This window comes from Lontra canadensis, unplaced genomic scaffold (assembly GCF_010015895.1).
Source record: "Lontra canadensis isolate GAN:19392208 unplaced genomic scaffold, GSC_riverotter_1.0 scaffold118, whole genome shotgun sequence".
NCBI lineage: Eukaryota > Metazoa > Chordata > Mammalia > Carnivora > Mustelidae > Lontra > Lontra canadensis.
Window position 1 is genome coordinate 1,004,709 of NW_022631112.1, and position 19,595 is coordinate 1,024,303.

At 40.8% G+C, this 19,595-nt stretch overlaps 1 protein-coding gene across 1 annotated transcript; it reads left to right on the plus strand.

Annotated features, from left to right (window-relative positions):
• The first annotated feature begins 886 nt into the window (after positions 1 to 886).
• DEPDC7 (DEP domain containing 7) lies at positions 887 to 17,797 on the plus strand. The gene is made up of 9 exons (XM_032841013.1): positions 887 to 992; positions 10,893 to 11,283; positions 12,886 to 13,013; positions 13,844 to 14,033; positions 15,387 to 15,598; positions 16,339 to 16,481; positions 16,858 to 16,983; positions 17,112 to 17,190; positions 17,488 to 17,797. Exons 1-9 carry the CDS (start codon positions 920 to 922, stop codon positions 17,679 to 17,681), a joined length of 1,536 nt encoding a protein of 511 aa, XP_032696904.1. The 5' UTR covers positions 887 to 919; the 3' UTR covers positions 17,682 to 17,797.
• Positions 17,798 to 19,595: the final 1,798 nt, after the last annotated feature.

The window sequence follows — 19,595 nt, forward strand, 5'->3', positions numbered from 1 at the left end:
GTCATGATGATATAATTTTAAGCATTAACTTTTAGAAAAAGCTACTAAAATTCTGAGCATGAATTAACTTGTATAATCTTCATTTAAAAAACTCCACACTAGAGGTACCCCAATGGCTCAACTGGTTAAGTTTCGGACTCTTGGTTTCTGCTCAGGTCATGAACTTGGGGTCCCGGGATGGGCTCTGCACCCAGCCCAGAATCTGCTCGACATTATCTCCCTCTGCTCCAAGCCCTGCTCTCTCTCAAATAAAATCTTAAAAAAACAAAACAAAACAAAAAACCAACAACAAAAAAACCCCAACAACAACAAACTCCACTCCAAGGGCGCCGGAGGGGGGTGTGTGAGACTTAGTCGTTTAAGCTAAGGACTCCGTTTCAGCTCAGGTCTTGATCACAGAGTCCTGAGTTCAAGCCCCCCTGGGAGTCCAAGCTGGGTGTGGAGCCCACTTAAAAAGAAAAAAACAAAACAAACCCCACGTCACAGGTGAGGGCCCTGAGGCCCAGAGCAGTTAAGCCACGGTTTGCACCCAGGTGGGCTGGGCCTGCCGGGCGCTAACTGCTGCCCGCGCTTAGGAGGCGCAGAGCAACGGTGGGAAGCGGGTCGTGTAGGTGTCGGCGCCAGTCACGGGGCCCACACCGAAGTGCTCCCTGCTTGGCTATCTCCCACATCACAAGTGAGTAGCGCAGTCAAGGACCGCGGAGGCCGCTTTTTCCTGGCCCTCGGGCGGCAGGTTACACGCGTCTTCAACGGCCACGTGACCCGTGGCGCGCGGCGCCCTGGGCGGGCTGGGGCGGGGCGGGGGCGGGACCTGACGGCAGCCCCGCCCCGTCCTGGGCCAGTTAACTGGCGGCGGAGCGGCGGGCGCCCACTTTACGGTGCCGCAGTCGGTGGTGCTGGCGACCTGGCAGCCACGGCCATGGCTACGGTGCGGGAGAAGGCGGTGGCGCTGAACCTGTCGGCTCTCCATAGCCCGGCGCAGAGGCCTCCGGGTAGGTGCTGAGGACCCCTGTCCGGGGCGTGTAAGGGGTCCCGGGCCGGCCCGGGTTGGGGGGCGATGGGGGGAGAGGGGCTCGGCTGCGGCTCTCCCGCTGGACCGGGACCCGCCGGGTCCAGCGGGTCGGCGCAGCTGTAACCACTCGGGCGGGTACCTCTCAGTGTCGGCGAATTAGAACCCTCTCCGGCGGGTGGGCTTCGGCCGGCAGACCCCGCCGCCCTCACAGCCCAGCTTTTTACTTAGTTCCCCAACTTGAACTTCGCCGCGCGCTCGTCAGTGGCCCGCTGCGTGCCAGGCGCTCTCACTCGGTCTCCAGACAGGCTCCACGCCGTTACGCTTAGCGAGTATCTCCGGACCTCGATGGCTCTTTGCCTTCTGTCTCAAGCACGAACCTCGGCCGCACAATATGGCCAGGGACCGAGCGCCTCTCTTGCCCACTCTGTTCTCCAGACTTCCTGGGAGTGATGAGTGGTTTTTGTTCGATGGGAAGGAACTTGGCATAAAAAGTATTCATTCGTTAAATTTTCTGGATAAGGAGTATTTTAGTGAATGGAAGTTTTGAACTTTTTTTTTTAATGGTTTTGTGACATTAGGAGAGACGTTGGTGAATTCTGCCACCAGCTTAATCATATCTTTGGGGACAGCTTGCTTAGCCTTTTGCTTTCTTTGAATGTCCAAACAAATGAACGGAAGGGATAACCAATTCTAAAATTCTGATCCTAGCATATTACAACTCAGTCAGTAAAGATATTCACACAACACAGACTTTTTTTTTTTTTTTCTTTCTTTCTTTCTAGAGCAGATACAACTTTCCCCTTTTCTGTATCTGCTGTGTGGGGTGTACTTTCCCTATCCGGCAAAAAACGTTTCCTTTGGAAAATACCTGCTAGTGAAATTGACTCCTTCCTCAAGATGACAGTAGTCAGTGACTTGACTCAGGTCATTTGGGTGCATCTCAATGGTTCCAGTCTTGTGTCGACTTACAATTACTAATACTCCTTTTAATCTTCAAAATGCCAATAAATTGTGATAGCTACTTTTCTAAGAACAATCATGATATTGACCTTTTCTCCACCAATTTAAAGGATCAGATAAGCATATGATGGCTACATTCAGAATTTCTCTTTGTTTTACATTGTGAAGACAAGGGATTCATTCATCATTTGAGAATTCAAAATTGGAAACAGTCTTGGGAAGTCTTTAGGCTTACTTTCTGAGTGAAAGCCATTACCAACTTTTAAGTGATTAGAACCGTAGCACCCTGTCTTCTCTAACAGCTGAAATACCAGTTCTGAGCTTTGGGCATTTGTGAACAGGTTCTTAGATGGCATAAGGGAGTATGTATCTTCAAAATTAAGTAGGTGACTCTCTGAGGGAAGAGCTGAGGTGCTGGTACGCAGATCTAAACCCAAGGAAAAGACCAGTTTCCTGCCTGGCAGGTGCAGTGGGCAGAGAAGGGCCCACTGCCTCTTCTCATTTGTTTTGCTTGCTAGTGTTGGAAACTCTACCTGTTAGCATTTGTTAATCTCTCTTCCACCCTTTAGTTCCCTGTCACAGTCCCAGGGAGCACAGTAATAGGAGCCTGTGCTTCTTGGTTCCTTGCGACTGGCTCTCTGTGTGCTGCAAGCGGCTTTGTACTCTTCATTCTCTACCGAATAGTTACTCTTTCCACACCTAAATGGGCTGTAGTGACCGGGGAACCTGATTTATGTAGAAGAAATGAATGCTATAAGCTAGCCATGAACACATACTTTGAAGATATTTGCCTTTCAGTATAGACAAGAAAGTGGTGTGTTATCCTGTTATCCCTTCATACTGTAACCTAATTCTTTGAATTCACCTGGTATCACTTTTCCAGGGAGCTCAAAGTACTTCCCATATGCTGTCTCATTAATCTGTCTCAATTAAAGTAGGGGCCAATGCCTACTTTTGTGGATACTTCTCTTAGCCTGTTTTAAAATTGTTATTATTAGAAAAGATTTCTTTCACATCCTTTACCTACTTGCAGCCTTCTTTTTAGAGGCAGTCTCAGGTTTAGCCTGACATCTCTAATACCACACAAGAGGAAAGCAAACTTTGGACTACCAAAACCAATATACAGTAAAAGCATTGCATATTGGCATCCGTGTCTAGCAGGTTTTTCCCACTCAGTCACAGCTGCTTATTTGAACACCCAACTCTCAGTTCTCTACATTTATCTCTTTTCATAAGGTTTTGGTTAATGTCCAGTAGATTAGTTCTTTTCTTTTGTCTTGGCAGTTCTGTGAGTAATGTTTTAAAACCTCTTGGAAAAAAAAAAAAAAATCTTAAAATTCTCTTTAATCAGGGGCGCCGGGTGGCTCAGTGGGTTAAAGCCTCTGCCTTCGGCTCAGGTCATGGTCTCATCTCAGGGTTCTGGGATCGAGCTCCACATCGGGCTCTCTGCTCAGCGGGGAGCCTGCTTCCTCCTCTCTCTCTGCCTGCATCTCTGCCTACTTGTGATCTCTGTCAAATAAATAAAATCTTTAAAAAAAATTGTCTTTAATCCTAAATGTCTTAGGATTTAAAAAAAAAAATTTATGAGAGAGAGTGCGTGAGAGAGCAAGCATGAATGGGAGGAGCACAGGGAATGGGAGAAGCAGGCCTCCTGCTGAGCATGGAGACCAACTTGGGGCCTATCTCAGGACCCTGGGATCACAACTGGAGCTGAAAGCAGACGCTCATGACTAAATGACTTAGGATTTATTTATTATTTTCTGATGAAGAGTTAAATCCTCTGGTATGTGACACATCTTGTCTTAATCTGCTGGCAGCCTTTATGTATTGAATTCTGTTTAAAGCCTGACATCCTCAGGTGGTACGAATAGTTAAAGGATAAACTCTGAAGGTAGAGACTGTCCCCTTAGTTCAGAGGAGGGAAGAAGTAAGATACCTTCCCTTTGCTTTTTACTTTTTAAATAAACTTTTAGAATTTTGAATAGATTTAGATTTACAGAAAAGTCATGAAGTTGGTATATAGAGTTCCCATCTGCCCTTTACTCATTTTTTTCCTTACTATTAACATCTTACCTTTGTATAGTACATTTGTCACAATTAATGAACCAAAGTTAACACATACTTATGAGCTGAAGTCCATACTTTACTCAGATTTCATTAATTTTTGCCTAATGTTCTTTTTCTGTTCCAGGATCCCATTCAGGATATTACATTACAGGGGCTCCCGGGTGGCTCAGTCAGTTAAGCATCTGCCTTTGGCTCAGGTCATGATCCCAGGGTCTGGGATGGAGCCGCACATCAGGCTCTTTGCAGAGCAGAGCAGGGATCCCGATTCTCCCTCTCCCACTCCCTCTGTGTTCCCTCTCTTGCTGTCTCTCTCTCTCTGTCAAATAAATAAAATCTTTTTAAAAAGGTGGGGATATCCTATTACATTGAGTCTTTAGGCTCTTCCAAATTGTGACAGTTTCCCGCTCTGTTTGGAGTTACACGTCTGTTCATTGTTGGGTACTGATGGTAGCCACTTAGCGTATATTGTCTCCTGTGAGCCTCACGGTAACTGAGGGAAGTGGACCTAGCTCTTGTTTTGCAACAGAAAAGTTAGGCTTTTTGGCCAGGATTGCATTATTAGTAAAGATGGGGCCGAGAATAGAACTCAGATATCTGGGACTCCAGAACTCATGCTTTGGTCTTACTCTTTGTATCCACAGAAAAGAGCGCTGTGCCTGCTGCATTAACACAAGTTTTCATGTCCTAATACTATTCGGTTAACCCACACTTTCTGAACTGTGGGCACTATTGACATTCTCTCTGTTGTGGGGGCTGGCCTGTGTTTAGCAGCGTCCCTAGCCCATCTGCTCACTAAGTGCCAGTAGCAGCACTTCCCCTTCCTCAGCATGGGACAACCAAGAATGGCTCCAGACATTGCCAGGTATCTAGGTGACTATAGAATCATTCACTAAGAACCACTGCATTAACTCTCCTTTAAAAATTTTTAGTAGTTGGCAATCATCTACCACTCACAAGTGTTGAATAACCAAATCTATAGGCAGTCTGTAAGGCAATTAAATCATTTGAACTTTTGCGAACTGTAAGGACATTTGAAAAAAAGGCATTAGGGATGCCTGGGTGGCTCAGTGGGTTAAGCCTCTGCCTTCGGCTCAGGTCATGGTCTCAGAGTCCTGGGATCGAGTCCCGCATTGGGCTCTCTGCTCAGCAGGTAGTCTGCTTCCCCCTCTCTCTCTGCCTGCCTCTCTGCCTACTTGTGATCTGTCAAATAAACAAATAAAATCTTAAAAAAAAAAAAAAGGCATTAGCTTGCTGTCCAAGTTTTGTGAAAATTGTCTAACATGAGCTATCTGAATTTTTTTTTCCTGTGGGGTAGAGGCATTCTAAAGCCCAAGAAGGAAAAGGAGATTGTTACATGTTCATTTAGAAGTAGCATTTTTTTTTTTTCATAATTCTCTGTGTGTTTACCTTGCACTGGGATCCACTTTTGTAATGTGTGTATGATCTTCTCCGGCGAATAATCCTACTAATTTGAAGTGACTATAGAATTGTTTTTGTCCTTAGGTGGGTTTCACCAGCAGGGCTGTGGGAAGTGTGTTCTGCAGATCATAGCTGAAGCTGATTATCCCTTTGTAACTTCTGAATAACTGTAATTTCTTGACATGTCTGCCTTATGACTTGATCTTTTAAGGAGTTATTTCAATAACTTGAGTATTTAGTGTGTATTTGTAGAAGGGAAGATATTATTAGTATTACACATATATATCAGAGTTCAGTATCAGAAATTTAACTTTTTTATGGTTGGTAAACTTTTTTGGATAGATTTCAAATACATGCAAAGGACAGGTCTTGGTTCTGAAAAATAAGTATTGCTTTCAAGCAAATAAAGATGAGTGCTTGAAAAATGAATGTTAACTAACCTAGATTTATATAGGGCTTATGAGCACAGTATGTTATAGATCTAATTTAAAACAATTTCTGAGCCTCTTGTTAGGTCACCTTCCAACAAGCTTTTTATAAGGTCACATTTGTTCCTATTCCTCATTTCTTACCATATTTTCTGTGGTGTTCAATGTCCATATCTAAATGGAAATGGGTAGAATTTCAGTCTCTGAAATCCTATAATCAGATGTTTAGACCTGAAACCACCCTTAAACACAGTGTTCAGGGGCACCTGGGTGGCTCAGTGGGTTAAAGCCTCTGCCTTCGGCTCAGGTCATGATCCCAGGGTCCTGGGATCGAGTCCCACATCGGGCTCTCTGCTCAGCGGGGAGCCTGCTTCCTCTTCTCTCTCTCTCTGCCTGCCTCTGACTACTTGTGATCTCTGTCTGTCAAATAAATAACTAAATAAAATCTTTAAAAAAAAAACACCACAGTGTTCAGCTCTTGTTATCAGTGAATGAAGAAACCAGCCTATAGAGGTTAATTCTCTTATCCAAGGTCATCACAGCTAATCTCTAGACTCTTTGATCCTTTCATCATGATGCTTTTAGAACATTTGTGACCAAAGGAAATCAGGAAGCATCAAGACCCAGATAGTGCTGAATCTGATTTTATTAATTTATTTATTTTAGAGAAAGGGGAGAGAGTGGGTTGGGGCAGGAGCAGAGGGTGAGAGAGAATCTCAAGCAGGCTCCATGCCCAGCACAGAGCCCCATGTGGGGCTCCCTCTCTCAACCCTGAGCTCATGACCTGAGCCCAAATCCGGAGCCAGACGCCTAACCGACTAGGGCACCTGGTTTAAGGTGAGCATCACTAGTAATTAGATAGTGATGACTTTTAAAGAAATGTCTAGCTCATATACAAGTGAGGGCTGGGCACAAGGCTGAAGCTGAAATTTGATGCTAGACTTACAAAGCACTCTTTGTCTACGTCTGGTCTCTTGAATCCTGTTCAGAGTCACAGTAATTTGTCTCACTGGGCCGTGGTCTGCTATACCCATATTCACTTCAGCTCTTCGATGATGATGAATAAGTTTCAAACCAGCATGCGGGGGATCTATGTTCAACTGGTGAAGTCAGCATTAAAAAAACAGGTTATCCTGGTGTGGGTTTTGGCACATGTACTTGTCAAGTGCAGGTTATGTTATGTATTAAAGTATCTGTATGAACATGAGCTGCTTTGGGTCTGTGGGTGGTGATGCTTAAGGGGAAATATCCCAGGATGCAATGTTGGGAATTAATGGTCAGTGAGAACAGAGGGGACCTGAAAGGGCTGAATTGTATCCTGCCTAGAGGACTCTGGAAACATTGTGTGGCTCAGAGGTGCCTACTATCCTGCTCTAACCTGTTCTTTAATCTTTTATACTGTGTTATCCAACCTGCAGAACTTCCTGATTTCCCATATTTAAGCAGCAAGTTAATATGCGGAAATTTATTCTTTTTACTTCCCCTCTGAAGATTAGCCTTTGTCACTGAAGCTGTGTCTCCCCTCCCTCCTACCCCCTTCTGTTGTCTTGTTGATCTCTAATTAGTGACTCAGCCTTAATTTTTAGGATTTTTATACTTATCTACTTGTAGCTCAGCTCTTAGGACTGAGGTGTTTCAAATTTAATATCATTACCAGCCAGAAGTCTATTTCACTGCTACTTAAAAGGCCCTCTGATCTCTACAAGTTTGAATCTTAATTTCCTCTCCTCTCCTACTCCTGTGTACTGTGGCTTGTATGTATTATAGAATTTATGATATCCTACTTTATTTTAGGACTAACAGCTATGGCATTTATTTATTTATTTATTGGTTTATTTAATGACTGATTTTTTTTTAAGGTTTTATTTATATATTGGGGGGGAGCATGAGTTGGGGGAGGGGCAAAAGGAGAGGGAGAAGCAGACTCCCCACTGATAAGGGAGGCTGATGCTGGACTTGATCCCAGGACCTTGAGATCATGGTCTGAGCCGAAGGCAGGTGCTTAACCAGCTAAGCCACCCAGACGCCCACGGCTGCTGTTTTAAATAGCTTTGTTAAGGGTTTACAATCTTTTTTTTTTTTTTTTTTTGGAGGTGGGGAGGGCTCACAAATCTTAAAGTTTTTTGTTTCTTCTAATCTCATTGGCTCACTTAAAGCTCTTTCACTTAATCCTAGTGAAAAGTTGATGCTAAAACCCTCTGGTGATTTAATATATTTACATTTGAGAACTAGAAAAGTATATATTTACTACCTGTGAAACTGGGTTTAACTCATGAGCCTCGATTTCCTCAAAATAAGATTATTAACAACTATTTCAGAGAAAGTTTATCAGGATTCAATAAGAGAAGGCAGAGCTTGTCATATTTAAGTACTCAAACATGAGTTGTTATTAATAACAATGAATATTTGGAAAGTCTAAAGAGCAGACATTAAGTTCATTTCAATCTCAGCTATAATCTCTAGTATTTTAAGAAGTTAAGAATATTAACTATGAGGGCACCTGGGTGGCTCAGGGGGTTAAAGCCTCTGCTTTTGGCTCAGGTCACGATCTCATGGTCCTGGGATTGAGCCTGCAATCGGGCTCTCTCCTCAGCGGGGAGCCTGCTTCTCCCTCTCTCTCTCTGCCTGCCTCTCTGCCTACTTGTGATCTCTCTCTCTCTGTGTCAAATAAATAAAATCTTAAAAAATGAATATTAACTATGAACACTCTTTTTATTTAGTTATTGTGGCTGGAAACAGTGCAGCTACTCCTGGGTTCTAGACACCAGGAATGAGCTGGACAGGTTTTAAGATTTCATCAAATGCTCCATTCTGGCTCTGTTCAGTAGATATTAAATACTGTGCGGGTAGTAAATCTCTTTTACCGGTGTGGTTTATCTAATTGATTCTCCATAATTCAGTCCTTAAAACTGTTCACATGATATTTGGAAAACTAGCATCAGTTACTGCCTTCTTTGTTACTGGATTATGAAGTATCTTGAATTTTAAAATATTAAAAACAGTCTTGCTTATTATTAAACCAACATAATAATTGGTAGATAGTTAAATTATCCATCTACTTTTGGTACGGGAAGTATACAAATAGTAAAGGATTTTATGTGTATGCCTGCATGTATGTTAGTAATTTTCATGGTGAAGATGTTAAAATTTCTAGTAGCTACGAAATGACACTGTAAGTGAATACAGTGTGATGGCCCACTGGGATTATTTTATTATAATATAAAAGACTGAATGACCTACTTAAAATTTATGACCCTAGCACATTAAATGGAGTTTTAATGTCTTTCAGGAACTCAACTTTACCTTCATCTCATACATTCTATTTTCTCTAAAAAGGCAGGAAGTAGTTTCAGTTTCTTTGGTTATAGCTCCCCTTATTCCTTATATTTGTACTGATGCATAGTTTTCCTTTTTACATGACCTTAAGGGACGTAATAAGTTTTCAACTTCTCTGTCAGAGTATCCTAAAAATATAGGAAGTAATACACTTAACAAAACTGGGGGCTTAAAAATTAGAACCACTGTGTATTCCGAGGGTCACTGAAAGGTATAACACAAAAAAAGGCATACTCTGTTTATTTAAAAAGAGAGCAAGCCAGGGTGCCTAGGTGGCTCAGTGGGTTAAGGCCTCTGCTCAGGTCATGATCCCAGGGTCCTGGGATAGAGCCCCGCATAGAAAGCTCTCTGCTCAGCAGGGAGCCTGCTTCCCTGCCCCCACCCAAGCCCCCCCGCCCCCCACCTGCCTCTCTGCCTACTTGTTATCTCCCCTTTAAAAAAAAAAAAAAAATCTTTAAAAAAAAAAAAAAAAAAAAAGAGGCAAGCCAGCCAGCTGGCCAACGAGCTGATGATTAGCTAGACTCTGTTCCATCAGCTTATTAAAACTAAGGTTCATTTTTTTCCTCTTAATTGTTTCTCCTTTTCTTTGTAGTTTTGCCAAATATCCATTTATTACAATGCGGAAAAATGTGATAACTCTTTGAAAGCATGGTTTCTTTCTTTTCTGTTTTGCTAAAATCTTGCTCAGTTTCTGTGCTTTTCCTCTTTGTGGTAGGCTGCGAGCTCCTGTTGGGCAGAAAGCAGTCTTCCCTGCACAAAGTACTTAACTCCTAAGCCTGCATAATAGGAAGCTTTAAAAATATTAGTTTATTCCAACTCATGTGTGTATGTGTGTGTGTGTTTGTGTGTGTGTATAATTGTCCATCTACCTATTTACCGATAAATGCTTTAAAATGATACAGACCATGAGCGAAATTCCAGTAGCACCTCTTACGGTATGTTTGGAAGTTACACTTAACCTCTGTGCATCTGTTTTCCATCTCTCAAATAGAGATTATATCTGCCTCATAGCGTTGCTAATGGTCTACATGTGAGGCACTTAATAGAGTTCCTTCCACATGATTCGTAACTGCCGCAAGGACCTACTTGATCTGCACTCCCCCACCCCAAAGACCATTTCCACTCCCCTCTGATCTCACTTCCTACTTTTCTCTCCTTGGTTACCCACTCAGGCCATGTTGGCCTTGTTCCTCATCTCCTGGCCAAGCGCACTCGCTTCTCGGGCCTTTGTTCTTCCTGCTCCCTCTGCCCTTTCCCCAGATATCTGCACAGCTTGTTTCCTGGTTGTACTCCGGCTTCTGCTCACATACCACCTTGTCAGATCTTTCCAGACATCCCCTCCAAAATAGTGCTCTCCTCCTCACCAGGCTTTATTACCACTGCTGTCCCCCACCCCCACCCCCAGCATTCGTCCAACATCCGCATATTGTCTGTATCTTCCCACAAAGTAGAAGTCCGTGAGAAGGGGGACTTTGTTTTGCTCACCGATGTATCTTAGCCCATAGACCAGTGTTCACCATACAGTAGGCGCTGCTGATGAAAAGTTGGGCAACAAGCTGACCTCATAACTGTTCCTCATTAACAACTTCGGAAATTGCCACTTTTTGCTTAAGGATTGCTTGGACCTGATTATTAATGAACAAGGCTACTCTGCATTTTTCCCATTGCAGGTTTCAGTGTGGCCCAGAAACCGTTCGGAGCCACCTATGTGTGGAGCAGCATTATAAACACTCTGCAAACACAGGTGGAAGTGAAGAGGCGAAGACACCATTTAAAAAGACACAATGACTGCTTCGTTGGTTCAGAGGCTGTGGACGTCATTTTCTCTCACCTAATTCAGAATAAATATTTCGGCGATGTGGATATTCCTCGGGCCAAAGTGGTGAGAGTGTGTCAGGCACTTATGGACTACAAAGTATTTGAAGCAGTTCCAACCAAAGTCTTTGGCAAAGACAAGAAACCTACATTTGAAGATAGTAGTTGCAGCCTTTATAGATTCACAACTGTACCTAGCCAAGACAGTCAGTCGGGCAACGAGAATAAACTATATTCACCTTCCAGGTTCGTATGAAATGTTGGACTGTCCTGGGGATATTGGCAGGCTTTCATTTACTTTTTAGCGAGAGGCTGACCGGCTTTATATTCTTTTGGAAACTGTAAACTGGGCTAATGTGGGGATATTTGACAGGATACAGTGAATTTCTATTTGGTATCTCCAGGAATTCCTACTTGTTCATATTTTATATTTAGCAGAATAATCAACAGATTTTGATTTTTTTTTTTTTTCCTGCTTCAATTCACAATCACAGTGTAAAAACATGTAAGAGGGTTTATACACAAAGAACAACAGAAGAGGGGAGGGAGGGAAGAAGGGAGGAAGGGAGGCAAGTGGGTTATCACTGGAATCCAGGACATGGCAGATGTGAAGTATGAAAGGTACGTGGGACCCAGAATGCAGAGGATTTCATATGACATAAGGACTTTGCAGTCAATCATACAGATGCTGGGGAGACTACAGAAAATGACAGTGTATCTTAGAAAGGTCATCCTGGCAGCCATATGGACAGCCTAACGAGGAGAGCCAGTTAGGAAACTACTGCAGCATTGCCGTCTGCAGATGAGGGTACAGTGAGCTCCACTGGGGGGGGAAGGAATCATGTCAAGGGACACTGGGGGACAGACCTGTAGAGCCCAGTGCTTGAAATGGGTGTTGGTGATAAGTACGTTAACTTGGTTATTTGTCATGAAATAAAACGTTTCCCTTTTATTTCTTTCAGCAAAACTTTGTAGAGGTGACCATGTAACCGAAGCTCTTCTAATTCAGATCTGACCCAAAGAGTTTTAGTGTTACCAACTTTTAGTTATTTTTAGTGTATCATGTATCAAATTTAGTGTATTTAGTGTTTCAAATATCTTAATGTCTTAACTTTCAACACTCTATTTAAAAGATGATAACATTTACCTCTCTATATAGGATGGAAATGTGAGGGTAAGATACGGCAAAATCACTGCTTTCCAAACGCAGGTGCACATTCTTTATCTGAAACCATTGGAGGCACGTGCATTTAGAAATTTGGAACTTTGGAGGTTTTAAAAAGATAATTTTGTACATAGACCATATATTAGATGGCCCTCCTCGATGGATCTGGGAGAGCATCTGGTAACCAAATGCAGTAATATTTCTGCGGTAAACAAAATAGTCTTACTAACTGGGATAAGCAAAGACTATGCGGGCGGGAGAGGTTTTGTCACCATCTGAGTTCTGAATAAACTTTAGATTTCTCACAGCTTTTGGGGTTTCAAAATTGTGGATAAAGGATTATAGGCCTATATGTGGAAAATGATGAGCCCTATCCACCAAAAAATGCCCCCAAAATAGAGACGAGTGATTAAAAACAGTAAGCTGTTAAAGTTAGATTATGTTTTAAAATTGGAGATCAAAATTTTAGTCATCAAATTACTTAAATTTGAATATTCAAAGGAAAATTTAGCGTATGTATATTTAGGCTTGAGAGAGAATGTGGATATTTTTGTATTCTACTCTTAGAATTTGCATTTGTTGTGTTTTTGCTCTGAAATGCATGAACTTTGTAGAAACAACTCTCTGATAGTAAAGTATTTCTCTGGGCTTAATAATAAATTTAAAAAATAAATTCATTTTAGGTATTCAGATGCATTATTTAAGTCATCTGATATCAAATCAGCAAGTTTAGAGGATCTGTGGGAAAATCTGAGTTTAAAGCCTACTAACTCCCCTCCTGTAAACATCTCTGCAACCTTGTCTCCACAAGGTAAGTAAAGATGATACAAGTAAGAAATAGAAGACCAACTTCAGATAAAATAAGTTATTTAAAACTTTTCAGTCTTAACCTTTATTAGAATTTAAATGTTCAGAGCACAAAGAAAGAGTACACTGTGTATTAAAGCTGTTTATATTAAGTTTTAACAGAGGTCTATTATCTTTAACAAATAGATCAGTGTTGCAACTCTTGAACACTGACTTTTGTCCTATCAGCTGGCAGAGGTTCAAATCTGCAGTGTTTTGCGTGCAGATTTTTATTTATTTAAAATATGCTCTCAGATATTTCTTTCTCTAACATTTTATTAGGTTAAATAAAATTTTGAAAATCACATTAAAACATAAACAGAACTCTTATGTTCTTCCTTGTCTGTGGCAATGGAATGTAGATTAATGACCGATTTCTACCTTCCCTCCCCCATCCCAGTTGTGGAAACCCTGAGTGGAATAATCTGGAGCCAATAGTTTCAGACCAGTTTTCAGATGGAATAATGAATCATTCTTTCTTCCAAAGTCCTTATTAACATGTTATATGACTTGATCTCTTATCTCTGCCATATTGGTTTTACAGTAAAAGAATGAAAAGAATTCCTGTCGTCCAAAGTCTGTTCTCCTACACTTTAAACAAATCTTGAATTGTTTTATGAAACTACTTCATAAATAAGATTGACTTTCTTTTTCCTCTTCTTTTTTCCTTTTTCTCTTTTCTTCTTTTTTTTTTTCGTTTGCCACAAATGTATACCTTAGACTTGCCTGAGCAAATAACATGGTGAGCATTTAGTAAATATTGTTACTTTTTACTTTGTCATTTTTCCTGTGTAGTTATTAATGAAGTATGGCAAGAAGAAACAATTGGACGTCTACTGCAGCTTGTAGACCTTCCACTTCTTGACTCCTTACTCAAACAGCAAGAGGTTGTATCTAAAGTTCCTCAGCCTAAGAGGCAACCTGACTTGGTCAACAGCAGTAACTATCTGGATCGAGGGATCCTCAAGGCTTACAGTGACTCTCAGTATGTGGAAATACATCTGTCTCAATAATTTGAGAGTGTTTGTAGGAAAAGTCATAGATGGTGGTTTTCAGATAATCTTTTGCATTCTTCCGTCCACAGCATCAGATAAGCATTAGTTGATAATTATCAGGACTTGGGAAATTGAAGAACAAAATCAGATGTAATTTTCATCATTTTTTAATATTCATTTTTAAAATTAGATTTATTTATTGATTTGACAGAGATCACAAGTAGGCAGAGAGGCAGGCGGGGTTGGGTGGGGGGAGGCAGGCTCCCCGCTGAGCAGAGAGCCCTGTGTGGGGCTCCATCCCAGGACCCTGGGATCATGATCTGAGCCGAAGGCAGAGGCTTTAACCCACTGATCCACCCAGGCGCCCCAGCCAGAGAGAATCTTAAGCAGGCTCCGCCCTCAGCATGGAGCCAGAGGTGGAGTTCAGTCCCATGACCCTGAGATCATGACCTGAGCTGAAATCAAGAGTCTAGAACACTTAACTAACTGAGCCTCCCAGGCGCCCCGCATACCTATAATTCTTGTAAAAAAAGAAATAATTTAAATCCTATTTTATAATCTAGTGTTTTTAAAGATTTATTTTTAAGTAATCTCTACACCTGTTAAGGGGCTTAAACTCACAACTCCAAGATCAAGAGTTGCATGAGCCACCGACTGAGCCAGCCAGGCGCCCCATATTTCTACAACCTGAAGCAACATATGAAAACATTTTATAATTACCTTACATTTTAAATACAGAGTTAGAAATTGTGCTAGAAGTGACCTTAGAGATCATCTCACTGCATCTTAACAATGACCTTGGTGAAGCTGATGTGCAGAAAGCTGACATGACCTGCCCGAAGTAATGCCCCTGGGTGCTGGCAGAATTCGTTGTCCTGATTCTAGCAGTAGAGCTAGCAGTAGAGCACATGATTGTTCTTTTTTAAAACCGTATACAAAATACATATAAATATATAGTGCATATTACCAAGTTGAGTACTAGAAGTTATTCTAGAATTCTGTTTCTTGAAAGGCACTGCTTTTCTGAGGTTACCCAGGTGGCGTTTTAAGAGTAGAGTTTGAATTTTGATATCCTTTTCAGTTTGTCTTGTAGTGGATAGCTTCTGTTTCCTCTTCAAGAAGAAAAAGGAAGATCTATGAAGCCAAACTTTTTGTCTGTGATACATGATCTAGCTGTATTTTAAAAAGAATTACACATATCTATATCTAAGTCTATGGAAATTTATCCTCATGGCAGACTTGAAAGAGGTAGTACATTAGGTACGGTGTGTATATTTGTTATTCTTTGCTTTTTAAAATAATTCAGATAATTTTTTAAAAAATAATTCTCTTCTCCCCCATAGGGAAGACGAATGGCTCTCTGCGGCAACTGACTGCTTAGAGTACCTTCCAGACCAGATGGTGGTGGACATAAGCAGAAACTTTCCTGAGCAACCAGAGAGGATAGACTTAGTGAAAGAACTTCTGTTTGATGCCATTGGGAAACATTACAGTAGTAGGGAACCTCTGTTAAATCACTTATCTGATGTTCATAATGGCATTGCAGAACTCTTAGGTAAGTAAGATCTTACTGGATACTGGAATTTGTCTTTTGGAGGAAACAGGAAAAAGTTAATTATCCTCCAAATGAACCAAAATGGCACTACTTCAAGCTCAAAGTGGATCTGGATTAATCCATGGAAAGTATGTTTATTCCAAAACTTCTAGGGCTCACTTGGAAGGAGGCTTTAGCAAGCTCTGCAGTTATGCAGGAACTTCTGGTTGGCACAGGAGAAAGCTGCCCTCATTCACTGGAAGTTTAATAGGTCTAGTGTGGCAGTTCTCTTCTTTAGAAGGCTCTACCACCACCTCCACTCCCCCCACTTCATTGTCTTCAAAGTTGCAGACACTCTACCCCGCTACCAATGAGCCAGACTCTTCCACATGGTTTGTTGAAAACAAATTGGGGGTTTCAAAGACTCCTTTCTATTTTTCTCAGGTAGAGTTGGATATATCACTACTTTACACATAGTGTACCCTTGAAATGTGTTGGATTAATGAAAAGCAGGCTGGGGATTTATTTACAAAGCCAAGAGCTTGATTTAACATCCTAAAATGATTATTCAAGGATTTAGGAGTCTGCCTTGACGGTTGGCATTGGTCATTTATTATAATTCCTAGTCGTTTTATTTGGTTTTGCTTTTGAAAATAGTTTTGAGTTAGTTTAGTGTTTTGCTTCAGCTTTACCTTGAATTTTGTTCCCTTTGATAGTCCTATTTGGTCAAAATTAAAAGCAGTTTTTTCCTTTGGCTGAAGTGAACGGGAAGACTGAAATAGCATTAGAAGCCACTCAGCTCTTCTTAAAGCTTCTGGACTCCCAAAATAGAGAAGAATTTAGAAGACTACTGTATTTCATGGCTGTTGCAGCACATCCTTCTGAATTTAAATTACAGAAAGAAGTAAGTGTTTTGTCTAAATATGAATTGTATTCGAGTAGTCTTAATACTTACAGGACTCACATGTCAAATTATTTCACATTGGCATCAAGTATGCTGAAATGAGTAGTGTCTAATAATATTCAACATTGCCTCTTCTATTAAACTCATTTTATTTATTTATTTATTTATTTGAGAGAGAGATCACAAGTAGGCAGGGGCGGGGGTGGAGGGGAAGCAGGCTCCCTGCTGAGCACAGAGCCCAATGCGATCCCAGGACCCTGAGATCAAGATCTGAGCTGAAGGCAGAGGCTTAACCCACTGAGGCACCCAGGTGCCCCTATTAAACTCATTCTTTTAAATAATACTCTGTTGGGTATGTTTGGTTTTATTTTTATAGAGTGACAACCGAATGGCTGTGAAAAGGATATTCTCAAAAGCGATTGTTGACAATAAAAATTTATCCAAAGGCAAAACTGATCTTCTTGTACTCTTTTTAATGGACCATCAAAAAGATGTTTTTAAGGTAAAATTCTGAAAGTAGTTAAATTGAGTTTATGTAGTAGATAACTGGATTAAAATCATTTGAATAATCTCTTGTGTCCTCTCTCTCTCTCTCTCTCTCTCTCTCTCTTTTTTTTTTTTTTGGTTAAGATTCCAGGAACTCTACATAAAATTGTTAGTGTTAAACTCATGGCCATTCAGAAAGGAAGAGATCCAAATAGAGACACAGGTAATCTGAGAAATATAATTTTCATGATCTTCCAAAGGTAAATTCCTAGTGTTTAGTGTTTTGTTGTAAGTAGTTGCACTTCAACTAGACTTTGAAACTCCTCAGAGTTATCCAGACTTAGCAGAGAGCATCCTTATGTCAAAAAGGTAAGTTGACCACCGTTAGAGACTCAGCAGTGTTTAGCATCTTCAATGCATTTTACAAACTGGGGAATAAGAATATAAATGTAAAAATATTGTTTTTTTTTTTTAAATCTGAGGAATAGATTAACTGAACTTATTACTCTTAATCTTAAAGGATACATATATTGCCAGAGAATTGATCAAAGTGATTATTCTGACCATACACAGAAGACAACCAAGGATGAACTAATGAATTTACTAAAGACTATTGATGAGGATTCAAAATTGTCTGCCAAAGAAAAGAAAAAATTGCTAGGTCAGTTTTATAAGTGTCATCCAGACATCTTTACTGAGTATTTTGGAGACTGAGTTTTTAATGTCTGTAAATAACTTATATATTTTAAGAATAAATTATGTATCCTAAATATCTAATCACATTTGTAATCTTAAATGTTATAAATATGAAATTGTACTTAATAAAACATGTTTTGTATAACCTTCCGTGTCTGAAACTATTAGATGGTGTATTGCTGTTAAGTATTGACCTCTTTAAGGTGAGCTGATTTGTAAGTACTGTGCCCAGTACTTTATTATAGAACATCATAGGAATTTAATGAGACGATATTGCAGTGTTTACTTAACAAAGTATTAAATAGTAAGGAAGTCTGTAATTACAAGTTAATAAGAGTGTGGTTTTTACCTTGAGAGGTACTCCTTAAAGGTGCAAGATAGAGACTCAAGCTATGATAAAGTGAATTTGCTAATTACCATAAAGAGTAGACAAGTCAGAAATTGAACTGTCCTAATGATTTCAAAAACTTCAACATCTTTTAAAGTTTATTGTGGGAAAATTCAAGCATATATAAAAATGAGGGAGAATAGAATAATAGAATAACTTGTACTCATTTTCCAGTTTCAACAAGTGGCAACTCATGGCCAGTCTCATTTCATCTATATCCCCACGCATTCCTTGCTCCCACCCTAGCAGACTTCAGACATCCTATCACTTCATCTATTAAATTTCAGAGTGCATGGCTAAAAGATAAGGACATTTAAAAAATAACCCCAATATCCTCATTATGTACATACAAACCCACAGTTCCTTAGTACCATCAAATATGCAGTCAGTAGTCACATTTTCTGATCTCAAATGATTTTGACAGTTTATTCCAATAGGGATCCATTAAGGTCCATAAGTTGCAATTGCTTAATGTGCTTCTTAAGTCTTTTTTATTTTTTTTAAACATTTTTTATTTATTTATTTGACAGAGATCACAAGTAGGCAGAGAGGCAGGCAGAGAGAGAGGAAGAAGCAGGCTGTCCACGGAGCAGAGAGCCCGATGCGGGGCTCCATCCCAGGACCCTGGGATCATGACCTGAGCCAAAGGCAGAGGCTTTAACCCACTGAGCCACCCAGGCGCGCCCTTAAGTCTCTTTTAATTTGTATGTTCTTCTTTTAACTCCTCCTTTCTCCTCCTCTTCCTCTTCTCTCTCTGCCTTTCTCATTAAATAAAACTGGTCAGTTCTTGAGTTTCTCCACGGTCTGGATTTTACTAATTGTAAGCCTATGCTATCTTTTATCATGTTCTTCTCATATCCTGTACTTACTGTGAACTGGTGAAAATCTTCAACTTTTTTTTTATAGTTTATTTATTTATTTGAGACAGAGATCACAAGTAGGCAGAGCGGCAGGCAGAGAGAAAGGGGGAAGCAGGCTCCCTGCTGAGCAGAGAGCCCGATGCAGGGCTCGATCCCATGACCCCAAGACCATGAGCCGAAGGCAGAGGCTTTAACCCACTGAGCCACCCAGGTGTCCCAATCTTCAACTTTTCATCCAAGGTCATGATCATTTTGGAACTGCACTATCAAGATATATTTCATAAATAGACAAGAAATATAATTTGAAACCATTCATCCCTATTATAATCAAAAGACCAAAAGGAAACGGAATTTTTCTACTTAGACTTTTTTTTTTTTTTAAAGATTTTATTTATGTATTTGACAGGCAGAGAGAGAGGCAGGAAGCAGGCTCCCTGATGAGGGGCTTGATCCCAAAACCCTGGGATCATGACCTGAGCCGAAGGCAGAGGCTTTAACCCACTGAGCCACCAGCACCCTCTACTTAGACTTTTTTTTTTTTTTTAAGATTTTATTTATTTGACAGATCACAAGTAGGCAGGAGACAGGCAGAGAGAGGAGGGGGGGAAAGCAGGCTCCCCACTAAGCAGAGAGCCTGATGCGGGGCTCAATCCCAGGACCCTGAGATCATGACCTGAGCCGAAG